Source organism: Columba livia, chromosome 5, assembly GCF_036013475.1.
Source record: "Columba livia isolate bColLiv1 breed racing homer chromosome 5, bColLiv1.pat.W.v2, whole genome shotgun sequence".
Classification (NCBI taxonomy): domain Eukaryota; kingdom Metazoa; phylum Chordata; class Aves; order Columbiformes; family Columbidae; genus Columba; species Columba livia.
In genome coordinates, this window is record NC_088606.1 from 4,973,933 (window position 1) to 4,992,584 (window position 18,652).

Genomic DNA, 18,652 nt, shown 5'->3' on the forward strand with positions numbered 1-18,652 from the left:
TTTTTTCTTTCCCCTCTGATTTACTTTGACTCCTAAATCGCTCTCCTTTCCATGTATTTAAACGTTTCTTGTTTTCCATGCCCGGTGGCTGTGCGGTGCATCCCGATGGGCTGGGAGGATGGAGGGAAGCTGCATCCCCTCCCAGGGCACACCAGGCACTCCCCAGCTATTTATTGCATTTTGAATGATCATCTTTTCCCCAGCAGCTTCCCCAGAGGGGTGTGTAACCAACCAACACCCACCCTCTGCCTTGCAAGCACCGGATTAATGCTTTATCAGCAGGTATTTGAGCTTAAAGGTACTTTAATCTCCCAGCCGCCTCTCAAGCCGACTGCAGTCAGGGTTCTAAATGTGCTGTCCGCTCCTGTGTTTGTTGTTTTCATTTTATTTTTATTTCTCAATAAAATGTGTACTGCATATTGTTTTTCTACGCGAAAGAGATGCCACCCACTTCTTTTTTTTCCCCTTTCTTCCTTATAAAAACGCTCAACCAATTTTGGCCCATATGCACCAAACACATTGAAAAGCTGGTAAGCTGTTTGGTGGGTTGGTTTGTGTTTCTCAGTAGATTACTGACTACAAAAATCACTTTTTGCAAGAGGAAATGGTGAGATTGTGAGTTAGTTTCAGTCCTTGCACCATATCGTTATATATAAAGCATTTATATGTGTTTGCAATGTGTTTGTATATGTGTGTATGAGGGTCTTTTCCAACCCAAGCAATTATATGATCCTATGTGTATACATATTATATATGCATGTAGTTTTATATGTGTGTATGTATATTTTATGCCTGCATATATTTTATATGTATATATTATGTAAATGAGTATAAAGCTACATTTATATACATCTTATATATATATATATGGATCAGTTTGAAGTATTGTGTGGGTAATGGCATTTTGCTATGTTGCCTTCCCGAGCGTGACTAGACCAGAGCAGGAGTAATCATCATTAAAGGCCTCCGCTAATTCTCCTCCCATGGAAAAACAACCCGTGGGATGGATGGGCTTTGCTTTGCCATGGTTTGTGCTGGAGGAGGATGGTCCTGTCGTATTGCTCCCCTGGGAGGGCTGAAGGCTTAAATCCGTTCTTCTAAAAGCCATCACTTATAATTAAGAAATGAACTGAAAGCTCCGCTTTGGCTGTATCTGCTGCTACTCCTAAGGTGAAGAGTATTGCAGGGAAACCCACTTCAGCTGCAAATCTTTATTTCCAAAAATCAAACAAATAAAAATATTATGCAAACCATACAGGCTTGTAGAAGTTCCCTGTGTACCTGCTCAAGCTTATGCAGGAGCTTTTTAATAATATGTGTCCGATGTGGAGGTGATGGAGGTTTAACCATGTGCCAGGAGGGGGGGAAAAAGAGGTTTATTTGGTTATCTGGAGGCTTTGTTGTCCTGAGTGGTGCACAGAAGGAGTGCCCATCTGTGATAGGGGATATCCCGAAATAACAAGGCAAACGCAGTGTTTATGTAACGCCGGAGACTTGTATACTACTGGTAGTAAGTCCTAAGCTCGCCCGGAGAGCCTGCCAAGTAACAGTAATGCTTTTGAAGAAGGGAGGTTCAATAGCTGCTGCAGAAGTGGAGCAGAAAAGGGACTTTTTTTCCACATCAAGTCCACGGAGATACAGTAGGAAAGTGTTCAGAGCAGGCACCAACTGGGATAAATGGGGCTGCCCCATCTTCTTTGCACTTGACCAACATTTGGCTTTGTTGCTTAAATGGTGATTGTGTATCTGTACCAAGCAAGTCCAGAACTAAAATACACTTCGTATGCATCTCAATTAAGACTTATTTTCTGCTACTTGAATTCTAGATGTGAATTTAGTGGTAGCGGGGGAATAAAAATCTGCAATTGTAATTGTGCTGGACAAGCTGATGTGTTGTGGCTGCAGCGAGGCACTGGCATGAATTGGAAGCTAAGGATTTTTAAGGTTTAAAACACTTTACTGAGCAGCCCTTCACCTCGTCTCATAATTTTCTGTCCTCACAGAGGTCTCTGCAGTCATCTGGGCAATTTAAGATGCCTCTTGCATTTGCAGGGCCGTCTGAACAGCTTTTCAAGGTGAAGAGCAGGCTTGTTCCGTGGGTTTTGCTGTACAAAATGCCCTCAGCATCATGCGTGGCACATCTCTTGGCACAGTTTTGGGAGACAAACACAATATCATGTTCTTCTTCCAAAAAAGTTATGTTAGGCTCCCAGGTTTCGGTTCGTGCTGCTCGGGGAGGTGGAGGAAGCGGGGAGCCGGGACTGTTTGTGATGCCGGGAAGGAAGTGCTGTGCTTCCCTTTCCCGCCAGGCGCCTGGAACTCCCCGTCCCCTCCAGTGTGACAGCTCCAGCCTCCCGGAAGGCCCCACAGCTGTCACTTGGACGGTTCCTCGCCTGGAAGGGGAGAATCCATGGCAGTGGTGTGCTCTGACCCTAGCAAATGTGTGCAGCTCATTTAAAGGAATCACAGAATCGTTATGGTTGAAAAAGACCCTTGAGATCATCGATTCCAACCATTAACCCACCCTTGGCACTAACCCATGTCCCTGAGAACTTCATCTCTGTTTAACCCCTCCATGGATGGTGACTCCACCACTGCCCTGGGCAGCCTGTTCCAATGCCCCACAGCCCTTTGGGGAAGAAATTGTTCTGAAGATCCAACCTAAATCTGCCCTGGTGCAACTTGAGGCCATTTCCACTCGTCCCATCACTTGGGACTTGGAAGAAGAGACCAACACCCCACCTGGCTCCAAGCTCCTTTCAGGCAGTTCAGAGATCAGAAGGTCTCCCCTCAGCTCCTGTTCTCCAGCTGAACCCCCCAGGTCCCTCAGCCACTCCCATCACATTTGTGCTCCAGCCCCTCACCAGCTCCGTTCCCTTCTCTCAACTCGCTCCAGCACTGCGTTGACTTGGATCCCTCTGTACTCTCCTTTGCCCAAGGCGACCATGATGGCAAGATGCTTTTTTATTGCACTGAGGACCGTAAATCCTGGTGGTTCTGGCATTCCTCCCCACCTGCCATTCCACAGCCAGGAATCAGCCCGATTTCGACTAATACGGCTGGATTTTCCCACCCCACTGTTTCTTTTGCTATTCGCTTCTATCGAGATGCTGATGAACACTTGCCAGTTCTGACCATTTCTTTGCCCGACAGCGTTGCTGTGAGGCTGGTGCACTTCACCGTTGGAAACAGCAGCTCAGGGATGTGCGAGTCGCATTGAGCAGCTCAGAAGCAGCTTCTGGATCTGCAGACGCCTCCACTGAGATTTGCAGCATGGCTTTGGACCTGTCGTAACCTTTTGAATTCGAGGTCTGGGGTCTCCAAAATGAGTTTGCAGTGCTCAGAGAGTTACCCAGGCTGTGGTAAATATGAAACGGCCAGTCCTGGCCGCAGTAAATGGGGAAGGACTGAGCCGAAATAATAAGCGTTGTCCTAAAGCTGTAAGCCCGACAAATCAGTAACTCGTGAATTGGGATCTTGGTGAAGATTTAGAAACCTTTGATCAGATTTAACCAGGCGGTTGGTGTTCCCCGGGGTGCGAGGATTGCTCCAAACCCTGGGTTGCAGCTTTGCAATGCACCAGAGGTTTCTTGTCAACGCATTAGTGTTAAACTCAACCCCACAATTCTGCTGCTAAACATTTGCCAGGCTCTTTTATATGTAACTACCCTGTGGGGTAGCCACGGACCTTTACCTTTCTGGGCATAGCCAACATCTCCCTGTTAATTCAAAGTGTTAATTACCCTCAGGCCAAACGAAGTGTTAATTACCCTCAGGCCAAAAGACGATGCTGTGCATATTCGTGCCATGGCCTGAAAGGTTAATCTGCAGCGTAAACCCAAATCCCTTTCTGTTAGTGATTCAAAATACCTTTCTTTTTCCCTCCTCTCAAACTTTCAGTGCCAATTTGTTCAACTTTCAGTAGAGCAGAAGTTGGAATTCATTACCAAAGTCCATTGTAATGATTTCTCAGATTTTTCTGAGAGTAGCCAAGGCTTGTGCAAGTTTGCATGCTTTTCTATATTTGGTTTTGTTTAATTTGATTGTACAAAGCTGTTGAAAAGTCTAGCTGAACATTTGCACTTTTCTGGCTGCGTGATTATACCATTATACCAAAGAAGAAAAAAAGCTTCTGCTGGGTTTTCTCAGTAACGCTGAGGTCAAGATCCCATTTTCAGATAGGGACAGAAAAAAGTTCATTTGTCACACTGTTCTCATCTTGATTAAGTTCACATGTGGCTCATGGGGATATTTGTCATGATGTCTGTCCTGGAGTGTGTTCCTTGGTACCTTTGGCCTGTTTGGTGCTGTGTCTGCTGGGGCTTCACCCCTCAGCCCTGCTGGGTTTGATTGAAGAAGGAGGTTTTGCAGTTTTAATCTGATGTTTCATGTTGGGAATCTGGGATCTGAGGAGGATGTGGAGCTGAAAACTGAATTATCTTGTTACTGGTGTCCTGGTGCACAGCAGGATGACCATGAGCCAGGACTGGGCCCTTATGGCCAGGAAGGCCAATGGTACCTGGGGTGGGTTAGAAGGGGGTGGTCAGTAGGTCAGAGAGGTTCTCCTGCCCCTCTGCTCTGCCCTGGGGAGACCACACCTGGAATATTGTGTCCAGTTGTGGCCCCTCAGTTCCAGCAGGACAGGGAACTGCTGGAGAGAGTCCAGCGCAGCCACCAAGATGCTGAAGGGAGTGGAGCATCTCCCGTGTGAGGAAAGGCTGAGGGAGCTGGGGCTCTGGAGCTGGACAAGAGGAGACTGAGGGGGGACTCATTCATGTTTACAGATAGATAAAGGGTGAGTGTCAGGAGGATGGAGCCAGCCTCTTCTCGGTGACAACCAGTGATAGGACAAGGGGTAATGGATACAAACCGGAACACAGGAGGTTCCACTTAAATATGAGAAGAAACTTCTTCTCAGTGAGGGTGCCAGAGCCTGGCCCAGGCTGCCCAGGGGGTTGTGGAGTCTCCTTCTGTGCAGACATTCCAACCCGCCTGGACACCTTCCTGTGTAACCTCATCTGGGTGTTCCTGCTCCATGGGGGGATTGCACTGGATGAGCTTTCCAGGTCCCTTCCAGTCCCTGACAATCTATGATTCTGTGGTGCCTTAACCTGGAAAGTACCATGCTTTTAAGCTTCTTTGTCTTTTTTTTACAAATGTTAAAATAATCATACAGAGTCCATAAGCTCAAAACCTACTGATAACTCTATCATTTGCAATATCGAGTGTCCCTGTAACTTGCCCTGCTGCCTCTCGAGGTTCTCGTGTGCTTGCCCAGATGACATCCTGCGGAAACATTTGGTTTTTCCTTTGAAACGAGTGCTTTGACTGTCGCTGTCGATGCTGACACAGGCACACACACAAACGCACACACACACACCCCGGTCAGTATTTTTTGAGAGTGAGAGTTTAAGCTAAACAAAGCTTTGTAAAACACAGCTGCAGCAGCTGGATCCTTCCCTTCCCTTCTTCCCTTTCTCCTGCGTGGTGGGGGGACATCACACCATTGATTCTGGTTGGTGGGTGTCAGGCTGGAAGATGCTCCACAGGAATGTCATGGGGCTGTGGGGAGGGCAGGTTTTAGTGACAAATATTCCAGATATTAGGGAAAATATTGCACGGTGTCTGTCTTTTGGAGTTATCACCATGCTTTGTTGGTCCACAAACGCTTCCCAACTTGGACTTGACCTTCAAGAAGTCCATGGTTACGTCCCTGCTGGAAGGAGACGTGACTGTTGGGTTTTGCACTGTTGTTCCTTTGGGAAGTAACTTTTAATTTCATGCGGGAATTTTCCAGCTTTGTGTGTAGAAACAGCAAGACCTGGAGAAGACACGGTGTTGAACTCTTCTTGACAACCTCCTTCTGGTTCTGCTTCCCATGTCGATTCACCTTTGGGTATCACATGTGTTTTACATGGTGGGGATGGGGAACCCAGGAATCGATATTTAAACCTAAAAACCTGTGTAAAGTCCCTCTCAGGGAAGGTGTCAGGTCATTCGCGACCCCTTGGCTTCGTGCTCCAGCCTCATCGCTGTGGGGCTGAGTGATCCATGGACATCGTGTCTCATCCTTGTTCCTCTTGGGTTCTTTCCAACTTTTATCTCCAAGGTGGCTTCTAGGTGATATTGAATACAAGCAATTATACGTATCTGAAAAGGGCTGCTGGCATTCTTGGATCAATAGTCACTTCTCGATGAAAAGCATTTAAACTTCTGCTTTTGTCTTTTGAAGGCTAATTCAGGCCCTGGTTTTAACTGGTAAAATGGTTTCTTTGTTCTAGATGTCAAGAAGGACTGGTCGGATCACGCGCTGTGGTGGGAAAAGAAGAAGACTTGGCTCCTTAAAACGCACTGGACGTTGGACAAATACGGGATACAGGCGGATGCCAAGCTCCAGTTCACACCTCAGCACAAGCTGCTTCGCCTTCAGCTGCCCAACATGAAGTACGTCAAGGTGAAGGTCAACTTCTCAGACAGGGTCTTCAAGGCGGTTTCCGACATCTGCAAAACGTTCAGTAAGTGGCGAGCGCTGAAAAGCTGCTGGTGGGGACGTTGTTGTTTGGTTACCTCACGTGTTTTCATCCACAAACTTATTAAATTAACATTATTTTCCAGCTTCAAACACCCAGCGGTCACCTGGGCACCAAGCAGGCTGGTTGTCCACTCTTTCTTCCCTTGCAAATCTAACCTTTTATGTGTAAATACTTAAATAACGGGACCGGTCGTACCGCAAATGTAAGAATATGGTTTTTTGTGCTGAATTTAGTTTCGTAGCAAGGCTGTTCTTGGTTTTACCTTAAGCTGTTGGTGTTAGGTCATGATTTTTTTTCCTGCAAATTTATGTGCGAGATGAAAAACAAACCCTGAAATAGGAAACCTGCCAGCTCTGTGCATTCTCTTCCAGTGGAAAATCATATTAGAGATTAAGTGATGATGCTTCACTGTATAACTGTCTGGTGGAGGGAAGGAATTGAGTCTCCTTCTGTTCTCCCCAATTCCCCTTCATGCTCCTTCCCTTGGCTGAGAAGAAGCCCCTGAAGAAAGGGTGGATCATTTCCTACCCGCTACACAGGGATTGTCCCAGGCTGCTGCTTTTGTGCCTCACTGTATACTCATCTTTACAGATTTCTCTGTGAAGATGAGTATATACAGATTTCTCATCCCAGAAGTTGGTGCTTCTTTCTCCCCCTCCTCAAAAAAAACCAACAAAAGAAACAAGAGATGGTAACTCTGCTCCAAGAAATTCAATTAGGTCCTCAGTGTGGGCTCTGTACCTATGTCTTTCTTGCTTTCTCCCCTCTGAAAGGATCCTGCAACCCGACCTTGGCTGTAGTAAATCTATTTCTGCTCTCAAAAGCATCCCGGGTTACTCTTGGCTGACCCAGTTATTTCATGAGACAGACAGAGCTCAGCTGTACGTGCGGTGTTACAGCGTGGCCTCCGGCACATCTGTGGTTAGCTCGGTATATATAGCTGATTATGAATCTTTGCTATTTCTTTCATGGGTTTTTTTTGTTGTTGTTTTTTTTTTTTTAAATATAAATATTGGGCAATTTCTCCTTAAAATAGAAAAGGCTTAGCCAGCATTATTTCCCAGCCGATTTTGCTTCCTCCCCTGTCTCCCGTTGCCATTTTTAATTTTGTGGTAGTCGGAGAGGTCGCAGGCGTCGCTTGGTCGCTGATGAGTCTTTCTAGCAGTGAGTCACGTCAGGAAATTCTGATGTAGTTAATCACGTAATAAGAGATGTTTCAGTGATGCCACAGAGCAGCCAGAACCTTACATGGGCCTGAAGCAGCTATGTATTCAACTCCAGTGCTCTTAGTGTATTTATGGACAAACTGGCAGAATAATGCTAATATTTAAAGATGTGGAAGGGGGATAAAGCCTCTTGGAGAGCTGCAGCCCAGCTGTGGTTGGAGCTCTCTGCAGCGTGCACATCTGTCCACGGTGGTTCTGACTTTCCTGATCCGCTGGAATAAATGTTCCCGATTTTGCAGAAAGCAGGATTTTCACTGGAAGCCTCACTCTGCTTTTAGTCACTCTTACCAACCCGAGCTGTTTGAGGACAGGCAGAAATTACGTGGCCGAATACAGCGATTAAATCTTGTTTAGCCCTTGTCTTTGTGTTTACTGGGAGCCAGATGTTCAGCAGAGCTACGGGGAAGATTGTCACATCGGCTCAACATCAGCTCGAGGGGATCGGGATGCAGGGAGGTGGCGATGCTGGAGCCACCTGGACCGCAGAGGTGTTAGGACACCTGTATAATAGATATTTGTACATTATACAGGTGTCCAAATGCCGCTATTTTTATAAGTAATAGAATATAATATCTAATATATTTTAATTTTATATCCATATTTTATATAAATAATATAGAGGTATTCTATTCATTGTATAGATATGTATAAATTTGTGCCCAAATAGCGCTATTTTATATACACACACACACACATATGTATGTATGATATAGATGTCCACATACGTCTCTGGTCCAGGGAAGAGCTTCCCAGTGGGAAGACATACATATATACATATACATATATACATATACACATATATACACATATATACACATATATACACATATATACACATATATATACATATATATATATATATATATATATATATATATATATATATATAGTTTGGTGCTTGCCCCAAGGAGGTGTTGGTTCATATACATATAGATATAGATATATGATCCAGAAGCTCGCTGGAGCAAACAGCGAGCCACTCCATGCAAATCCTGGTCACCACTTGTCCTTTCGTCCTCCACAGGTGACCTTTGGTGCTCGGAAATTTTCATGACTTCTGCAGCATCTCTGCACAGGTTGGCTGCAGAGAGCACTTGTAACCCCGTATTAATCACGCTAATTGTCTCCCCAAGGAAAACTGAGGAGGTGTTTCAAGGTAGAATGGGAAATAAGTAGTCAATGCCCTAATAGCAAAGCTCTTGTCTCTGCAAATCCCTCGATTTCTAGAGTTGGGTCCAATGTGTCCTAGACTAACATCCAGCAGAGAGAGCTGTGCTTGTGAGTTGCTTGTATTTTGGCTGTAAGTGTTTGCTGTCTTTACCCCTGGAGCATTTAATTACACACTTCAGTAATTTTAGCATATGTGGCATCATTAATGAGTAATGTAAGTAATTCCTTGTGTTACCAGGGCTCTAGCTGGTTGTGTTTATAAAATCCTCTATACACAAGCAGGAACGCACATGGATGAATTATTTAAGGTTTGTGCTTTGTCTTATAGTGGCTTTAAATTATACCCGGCCACGTCACCATTGCGGTGTGGGATCTCTGTTGTTGTGCAGAGCGAAGTTCTCGCAAGGGGCAGCTCTGGGGGGCAGCCGGGCGGTGGCTGTGGGGAGATGCTGGAGCCGCTCACACATCCCTCGCTTTCTCAGAGGTCGTGCGAAGCTGGAAAAAACCCGGATCTCATTCCTAGTGGCTGGATTACAGCTCCTCCATTCCCACAGCAACCGGCTAATGGCAGGGATTGACCCTGCCCGCTGTAGGAGGGTGGTGGGTGGGTCGGGCAGCCCATCACCAGAAGGGTGACCTGGAAAAGTGCCCGGAGCAGCTGCTGGCAGGCGACGTGGCCTGAAGGGCCAGCTTTGATCTGCAATTAAAGAGCAGAGAAACAGAAAGTAAAACTTCACTTCTCTTTTTTTTGTTTGTTTGTTTTTTGAGTGACAGGGATTTGTGCTGGGTGGGATGGGGTCTAGTTTGGGGGCTCCTGCGTGCCCTCCTCCTCTCATCATAGGGAGATATTTCTGCCCAGCAGACAGCCTGTCAGATATACAAATGCAATTTTCATGGGACTGAAATCAATGCCTTATTGGTGTGGGTGGGAATAAGCTCGTTGGAAAATGGAATTTTGGGAGGCAAGAGATGTGGCTGCATTGCAGAGCTCCACCTGACCCATCAGCACAGTATCACAGTATGTTTGGGATTGGAAGGGACCTCAAAAGATCATCTAGTCCAATCCCCCTGCTGGAGCAGGAACGCCCAGGTGAGGTCGCACAGGAACATGTCCAGGTGCGTTTTGAAAGTCTCCAGAGTAGGAGACTCAACATCCTCCCTGGGCAGCCTGTTCCAGTGTCTGTCACCCTTACTGAGAAGAAGTTTTTTCTCATATTTAAGCGGAACCTCCTGTGTTCCAGCTTGATCCCATTACCCCTTGTCCTATCATTGTTTGCCACCGAGAAGAGCCTGGCTCCATCCTCGTGGCACTCACCCTTTATATATTTATAAACATTAATAAGGTCACCCCTCAGTCTCCTCTTCTCCAAGCTAAAAAGCCCCAGCTCCCTCAGCCTTTCTTCATAAGGGAGATGCTCCACTCCCTTAATCATCTTTGTTGCCCTATGCTGGACTCTCTCCAGCAGTTCCCTGTCCTTCTTGAACTGAGGGGCCCAGAACTGGACACAATATTCCAGATGTGGTCTCACCAGGGTGGAGTAGAGGGGAAGGAGGACCTCTCTCGATCTACTAACCACTCCTCTTGTAATACACCCAAGGATGCCATTGGCCTTCCTGGCCACAAGGGCACAGTGCTGGCTCATGGTCATCCTGTTGTCCACCAGGACCCCCAGGTCCCTTTCCCCTACACTGCTCTCTAATATGTGATTTCCCAACCTATACTGGAACCTGGGGTTGTTCCTGCCCAGATGCAGGACTCTACACTTTCCCTTGTTAAATTTCATCATCCTACATAACAACGAGCAGAAAAATCCACTTTTCCTCCACAACAGTTGCATTGCAGAGCTCCTGCTAACCCATCATCCTATGAGCAGAAAAATCCTCTTTTCCTCCACAAGAGCTTCATTTAATTCCAGGACAGTGGACACCTTGCATCTGCTCATGCCTGTAAGCTGCTTCCTTGCAGCATTCCCTTTCTGCTGCCGCTGCCTCTATTTTTTTCCATGTGTCCTGGGAGCAGTAAGGGACTCCAGGCAGGAGCGTGAGCACGTGGGAGAGGAAAAGCAAACAGCAAGACGCGAGTGTGAAGGTTTTCTCCCATGCCTCGGCATTTCCTGCCCTGCTGATGCAGCTTCTCATGGGGAAACGGCATGTGTTGTGGAGCCACAGGGTGAGGGGAGATGCTGTGGTGGGGTAGAAGTTTGCATCCTTCTCCTTTTCTTCTGGCTGTGAAGATGTGGGACATATGCTGCCCTCCAGCCTGAGCAGAGGAGCAGGGATCATTCCAGTTGATGCTGGGAGCGCTGGGAGGAGGATGTGATGCCGGAGCTGGGAGGAGGAAGCTCCACAAAATTCATGACTGCTCCCTCCCTTACCCGCCCTGAGGCTGGGCAAGAGGCAGAAATTCCCTTCAAGGTCTTTTTTTTTCATTTTCCCCAGAGGCTTGTGGGGCATCACACCCAGCTCCTGCCTCCTAATGCTCAAAGAGCTCTGTGTGTTAATCACCTGTTTTGGAAAATGATGTCTGCGGAGCATCCTGTGTCGAGCAGCCGTGGTTTCTGTGCCTGCATCCCACAGGATCCCAGAATGTCAGGGATTGAAAGGGACCTCAAAAGCTCATCCAGTGCAGTCCCCCCATGGAGCAGGAACACCCAGATGAGGTTACACAGGAAGGTGTCCAGGCGGGTTGGAATGTCTGCAGAGAAGGAGACTCCACAACCCCCTGGGCAGCCTGGGCCAGGCTCTGCCACCCTCACTGGGAAGAAATTTCTTCTCATATTTAAGTGGAACCTCTTGTGTTCCAGTTTGTACCCATTACCCTTTGTCTTACCATTGGTTGTCATCCTGTCTCGCTCTGGTTCCCAGCTCCCCAGGGCGAGGGATGCTGAAAAATTGTGACCCCTTTTGCCTTGAGTAAGGGTGGTCCCATCGCTTGTGGGGCTGAGGGAGGAGGGACGGGATGTCCTATGAGGGTGACACGCTGGCCCCCTCCCCTCTCCTGCCCCAAAATGACGAGGTACCGAGGCTGTGCGACCCATGGGGAGGCAAGAGCCAGGCTTTACTGCGGCCTCCGGCCATCAAATGCAACCTGAGAGGAGGTGACAGTGGCATTTGGGAGCGGCGTGATGCAAGCCCAGCCCAAGCAAGGCGACACCATCCAGCAGTCTAGACATCGAATATGACCCTACCTTTTTTTTTTCTTTATAAATGGTCTCTGCTCCAGTACAGAACGTCCTCTGACTTCTGAAGTATTTGTAATATTTCCACGCCCTCAGTTGCCAAAAAAGCTTCTATAAAAAGCCGCTTTTTTTTTTTCTTGCAAAACTGAAACCCTTTGGTACTGCGAGATGCGCAGCATTCCCAGGGCTCTGCCCGTGCCCGTCAGCACGTGGATCCGCAGCCCTGCTACAGGTGCTTTCCAGGAGGCAAAGCTGTCTGAGTTCCTCCTCACCTCCTTAAACCTTTCTTTCTTTCTTTATGCCTCATTGGAAAATAAAGTAGCATTTTTCCTTAAATAGCAGGGCTGACATGAAGTCCTTGTAGATGCATATGAGCATTTCAGGGGTTATTTAGGGGGTGTCACCAGCATCTGGTGATGTCTCCAGATGCTCAGTAGCACCACAAAGATGCTTGGAGATGGATTCCGGGTACCAGCGCAGAGACAGACCCAGTGAAATCCCGAGGAAGGGTTTGCTGCCGTGAGCAGAGAGGTCTGGCAGTAGTGCAGCTATTTCTAAATATGTCTAGGGGATGGGTGGGGAAGGAAATCTTACCATTTAGAGAGTCGGCCAAATTGTAATGTACTCAGCTTTTTAAATTGCGAGGCCCAAGTGTGCCGCTGCCAACTTCTTCATTTCGCTCTTTTTCCTCTTTCATTGCTTGCCTAGATTTGGCTACAGCTGTTGTGTAGGATCCAGACGGACACCAGAAACTGGACTGGAAGGGAAATAACGAGATTCAATTGAAAAGTGACTGAAATGGAAAAAAAATATTCCCCTTTCTCCCCCCACTCCCCACCCTGGTCCCTGTTCTCCCTCTTGAGTAGCATCAGCCTGTATGTCACCGCGTGAGTCAGTGCATTTTTTCATCCTTACTCTGCTGTTGACAGAGACCCTTTAAATAGACTTTCATCCTGAAGACATTAGGAGATGCTGACAAACCCAGTGCCTTCCTTAAGATTGTTCTGAGTGCTCCTTATGGTCCGACACAGAGGGTGTAACTGGATATTTTATTTTTTCTCATGTTTGTGGTGCTTAATTTAATTGAGTTCAATTTGACTTCAGCTGCAGGTCAGACACTTCAGGGCCAAGGCTCAAAGTGCTGTCTGTGCTCTGAGAGGCATCCGGATGAGTGGAGTCTGGGGATTTCATCCCACTCGTGGAATAAAACATGGAAACATTCGGTGTTTGTTGACTCTTGTCTCCCTGATGACCCTTTTTATTCGCTTTGAATAACTCTTGGCACCATCACCACTGGCTGCCTCCTCCTGGATCCCAACCGATGGTTCCCGATTTCGGCTCCGGGTACCACTCACCCAGATGGTGTTTGCAAGCAGCAATCGCATCACAACAAACCCCACCGACCTCATTTTTTTGGGTGGTTTTGCAGATTGCTGCTGTTGTGGCGAGTCAGCAAGTCAACAGACACTTGGATTTTCCACGCTGGATTTGGGAAGGTTCTGGCAAAGCACCTGACAGGGTCAGCCCCAGGTTGCTTTGCACTTGTTGGGCATCTCAGGAGGTTTTGCAGGATGTCCTGACATAGCTGCATGGCCCAGGGCAGCAAGTGGAGAACTTGGCTTTTACCCAAATAAATATTTAAGCAACCAGGCAGCTGAAGAGCCCATAATAAAATGTTCTGAATGTAGGCGGGTGTGCAAACCTAGTAAATTGCTAAGGGGCTGAGGACCTGCTCCTCTATCAGATACTGCCCAGTGTCTACAGCCATGGTCTTATCTCCAAGCACTTCAAAAGTTATACAAGTCTTTGTATTTTTTTTCATTTTTGCCTCTGTTTTGCAAAACTTTATCTCAAGCGAACTTAAGTTGAAGATAAGTCATTCTGTAAACTTACACCGTGAAACGCAATCCACAGAATTTACTCATTCCAAAGAAAAACACTTTCTTTTCCTTCCTTCCTTCCTTCCTTCCTTCCTTCCTTCCTTCCTTCCTTCCTTCCTTCCTTCCTTCCTTCCTTCCTTCCTTCCTTCCTTCCTTTCTTTCTTTCTTTCTTTCTTTCTTTCTTTCTTTCTTTCTTTCTTTCTTTCTTTCTTTCTTTCTTTCTTTCTTTCTTTCTTTCTTTCTTTCTCTCTCTTTCTTTCTTTCTTTCTTTCTTTCTTTCTTTCTTTCTTTCTTTCTTCTTTCTTTCTTCCTTTCTTTCTTCCTTTCTTTCTTCCTTTCTTTCTTCCTTTCTTTCTTCCTTTCTTTCTTCCTTTCTTTCTTCCTTTCTTTCTTCCTTTCTTTCTTTCTTCCTTCCTTTCTTCCTTCCTTCCTTCCTTCCTTCCCTCCCTCCTTCCCTCCCTCCTTCCTCCCTCCCTTCCTTCCTCCCTCCCTCCTTCCTTCCTTCCTTCCTTCCTTCCTTCCTTCCTTCCTTCCTTCCTCCCTCCCTCCCTCCTCCCTTCCTTCCTTCCTTCCTTCCTTCCTTCCTTCCTTCCTTCCTCCCTCCCTCCTCCCTTCCTTCCTTCCTTCCTTCCTCCCTCCCTCCCTCCCTCCCTCCCTCCCTCCTTCCTTCCTTCCTTCCTTCCTTCCTTCCTTCCTTCCTTCCTTCCTTCCTTCCTTCCTTCCTTCCTTCCTTCCTTCCTTCCTTCCTTCCTTCCTCCTTCCCTCCTTCCTTCCTTCCTCCCTCCCTCCCTCCCTCCCTCCTTCCTTCCCTCCCTCCCTCCCTCCTTCCCTAGAAATGGGGTTTGCGGTCTCATTTTTCTAAGATCCATCATGGCGATGCGCACAGGCTGTAATTGTTGTGAGTCATTGCTCTGAGACAGCCGCAATCCAGTGCAGAGATATCCCACTTCAAAACACATTTCCTAGCAGAGAGTAACTGCATCAGCATTAAAGAGAGGATTTCCCCTAAATGCTGTCCGTGCTACAAGTAAAATTGTGGAGTTTTTATGCTTCAAGAGCTAATCAGGCGAACCAGCCCATTGACCTTTTAAGGGAGCCAGAAATTGAGTGGAAAAATGGATGTTAAGAGCTTCTTTGGATAATTATTTTTTCTTATATATCAAAACTGAATACTGAAACTAGTGTGATTTCCCATGATTTTAATTTTGGAGGAAGTTGGAACATACTCAGACAGCACTTCCAGTCGGTGCCGTGTTGCTTATGTAGGTGATGCAAGAAAACCATAAATCTGATTTCTTCTTGGGAGTGAGAGCGCTAAAATTGTCACTGTGTGTCCCCTGATCCCTTGGCATGATGCCGGGCAGGGTCTGGGGGGTCTTCGTCTTGGATGGGGAACAAAGCAGCAAAATCACCTCTTCTTCCATGCTGAGAGACGTGGATTTTATTCCCATCTCTGACTGCCGTGGTGGTTAAAGATGCAGCAGGTGCAAGATTTACTTGGTGGATTCAATGCAAAAGAGCATAAATTGTGAATTTTACACTCTGCCAGGCGGATATTTGTCTTTAAAGCCTGTTTTCTGAGCGCAGTTGGTGCGGTGTTCTGTGGAGAAGGAGGTTTCATCCCAGCTTTGCTGTTTGGCTCTGGGTGGGAGATAAATGGGCACAGCTGGGCTGGGTGAGCCGTGCAGGGTCTGGGCAAGAAATGAGGGATTACATGGGGAAAAAAAAGGCCATGGATTTGTTTTCAGCAGGAGACGGCACAGGCACAAGTGGGATCTTGCAGGCAGATGGAGAAGATGCTCTAGGGAGTAAAATGGCTTCATCCAACAGTTGGAAAAATTTTTCTTGGAGGTTGAAAACCACCTTCCTGGTCACATTTTTGAAATGTCACCTGTGAAATTTATATATGTGTGCTCCTCTCGTCAAAGGGCATTTCCCTCACTTGGTAACATCATAGAATCACAGAATGGTTTGGGTTGAAGGGACCTTCCCAGCTCCCCCAGTGCCCCCCCTGCCACGAGCAGGGACATCTTCACCAGCTCAGGTTGCTCAGAGCCCCGTCCAGCCTGGCCTGGGATGTCTCCAGGGATGGTTCATCCACCATCTCTCTGGGCAACAAATCCCCTAAATTCAACGAAGCCCTTGTGCTGGGATGAGGATGTGGAGCTGCAGCAATGTTGAGGCTCAGCCGCAACCACAGCTGGTCCAACATGGGCTGGAGGAGATGTCAATATATGAACGGTTCGGTTCCTGGTCAGATGCAGCTGAAAAAGGGTTTTGGACCAGATATTGGTCGGCGTTCTCCCCTCCATGCCACGTATCGTTGCAGATGGTTTCTCCTGGCAGCTGCCACCAGAGACACTCTGTAAGAGGCCGGATAGCTGCGTTTTCACCCACTTACACAATAAATACCAATAAAAGGCTAAAAGGATTATTTACAGTAATTTCTAGTAGACGTTGCCAGTGCCATCTGTTTTGTGTGCAGACAGGGAGTCTCTTCTAAAGCAAACACAGCCCTGACCAACACATCAGCTGAAGAGTCAACACATCAGCCTTGCTCAGAAGGTCACTTCTCCACCCGTGTCTCACTGACCCGTTTTCCTTTGAAGTGACCTTTGGTGGGAGCAGCCTGGCTTCAGCTGGAAAACGGGGATGAAGTAATTAACAGAGGGTTTCGAGGCTGAAGTCAAACCCTGGGGAGATGTTTTACCCCAGGCGAACAACTCCAGTAAATGGGCTTCTCCAAGTGCAGTGGCACTTAGTAAAAAGCCCAAACCTATATTGAGGACTTGAATTTTTTTGTACCACTTGGATACTTCAAGGATCTTTCTCTTATGACCAGAAAACAGGGGCTGGGGCTCTGGAGTGGTTCCTTGTCCTAGTTTCCAATTAACTGGAGCCCTACCATCTGCAAGCCCTTCCCTGCAAGCCCTGGAACAGGCTCTGCTTTAGCTTCAGTAGCTAAACACTGTGTTTATTAAGCCCAGCTCTATTCCATACATGCTTAAAGACCATTTGCAGTGGCAAACATTTTTTTCACCAGCAGTTTACTGAAAGATTGCAACGTGTGAGGTTCCTTCATGTTTTTTCTCTTATTCTGGGGTAATATATACAAACAACATTGTGCTCTTACTACTTTTCTGCTTCTCTGCTTTTTGGCACAATGGGGTTTATTTTTAATTTCTCTTGCAACCCTTAGTTGGTTTCCCTGGGTTTGTAAAGTCTTGGAGATCGTAGAATCATAGAATGATTTTCGTTGGAAGAGACGCTCAAGATCATCAATTCCAACTGTTAACACACCCCTGGCACTGCCCCATGTCCCCGAGAACCTCATCTCTGTCCAGCCCTCCAGGGATGGTGACTCCAGCACTGCCCTGGGCAGCCTGTTCCAATGCCCAACAGCCCTTTGGGGAAGAAATTGTTCCCAGGATCCAATCTAATGCTGGTATGTCCAGTGGATTGCTGTTCAGGATAAGTTTGCAGCTCATCGAGATGTGCTGGGCTGTGGGGAGCAGGGATGCTCCGGCATCGCGGGGATGCAGCTGTCCCGCGGCCGTGTGCCCTTTGGAAGCAGCTGCCGAAAAACTTGCCCGTATCCTTTGTAACCAGCCGATGGCATCACGAACCACTGAGGGACTATAAAAAGTCGCTTTGAAATCAGATGGTCAAGCTTTGGGCCGTTCTCCAACAGATTGCTGTCAGGAGCCGAGCTTGGCCCGGAGCCCTTCCCTTGGCCTCTCTGAATGGTTTCAGCTGAGCGGCTGTATCGGTTGCTAATGCACCATAAATAAACATCGGAGTATAAACCTTGCTAGCGAAATACCAGGGGAACTCCTCGTTTTAGGCTGTGCCTGCGTATTGTCCCTTGCGCATGACCCTGGTTGTCCCAGCGGATTTTTAATTCGTGAGGTAAGCTGGCTGTGATAAATGGGCACACAAATAGCCCGCTGGGTTCATACGCTAGGTATTTACTGCTAGAAATGGTCAAAAAGTTGAGCGGTGAAGCTAAGTGTTGGTTAGTGAGTGCAGGGAGGGAGTTTAGCGTGATAATGTGTACATAGTAATAATAAATCGGCGTTACATTAAAGCTGAAAAGTAGTAAAGCTTATATGTATACATAAAAATATACATATAGAAATAAATATATATTAATACATAGATTAAAGCTTAAATTAAAGCTTTGCTAGATGATGGTTTGGGATGGAGACACGCAATATTATTAAGGTTGGACTTGATGATTCTGAAGGTCTCTTCCAACTGAAGTGATTCTGTAATATGAGAGACGCTTAAATCCAGAGGTACCCAGCCTCTGGATTTGGGAACACTGAGGCTAGCAGGGTCTAAAATCAGCTAAAATCAGTCTCCCCAAATGTGATGGATGGGGCTGGTGGTGGTGCACAGGCTGTTATTTAAAATAGCAGAAAATAAATAAGAGAAAAGCACGGGTTGATTTTTAAAATAGCATCGCGGGGAGGCTGTCAGGGTGTCCTCCCCAGGAGGGGACAGCCCGTGATGCTCATCGCGTCTGCAAACAAGGAGATGAAGCCCAGGAATGTGACTTGTACTGTTTGTAATGGCAGCCATCCCCTAACAAATGTGGAAAAGCACTTCTGGTGAATCGGTGTGTCCCCGGATGGGGCGAGGGGGGAGCGGAGCTCGCTGCC

At 47.0% G+C, this 18,652-nt stretch overlaps 1 protein-coding gene across 8 annotated transcripts in view; it reads left to right on the forward strand.

Moving 5' to 3' along the window:
* Positions 1 to 18,652, forward strand: part of FERMT2 (FERM domain containing kindlin 2) — a 57,249-nt gene that overhangs the window by 14,629 nt on the left and 23,968 nt on the right. For all 8 annotated transcript variants that reach the window (XM_065063180.1, XM_065063175.1, XM_065063177.1 and 5 more), the window contains one exon: positions 6,282 to 6,515. In XM_065063180.1, the coding sequence (XP_064919252.1) occupies positions 6,282 to 6,515 (234 nt within the window). The remainder of the gene's footprint in view (positions 1 to 6,281; positions 6,516 to 18,652) is intronic.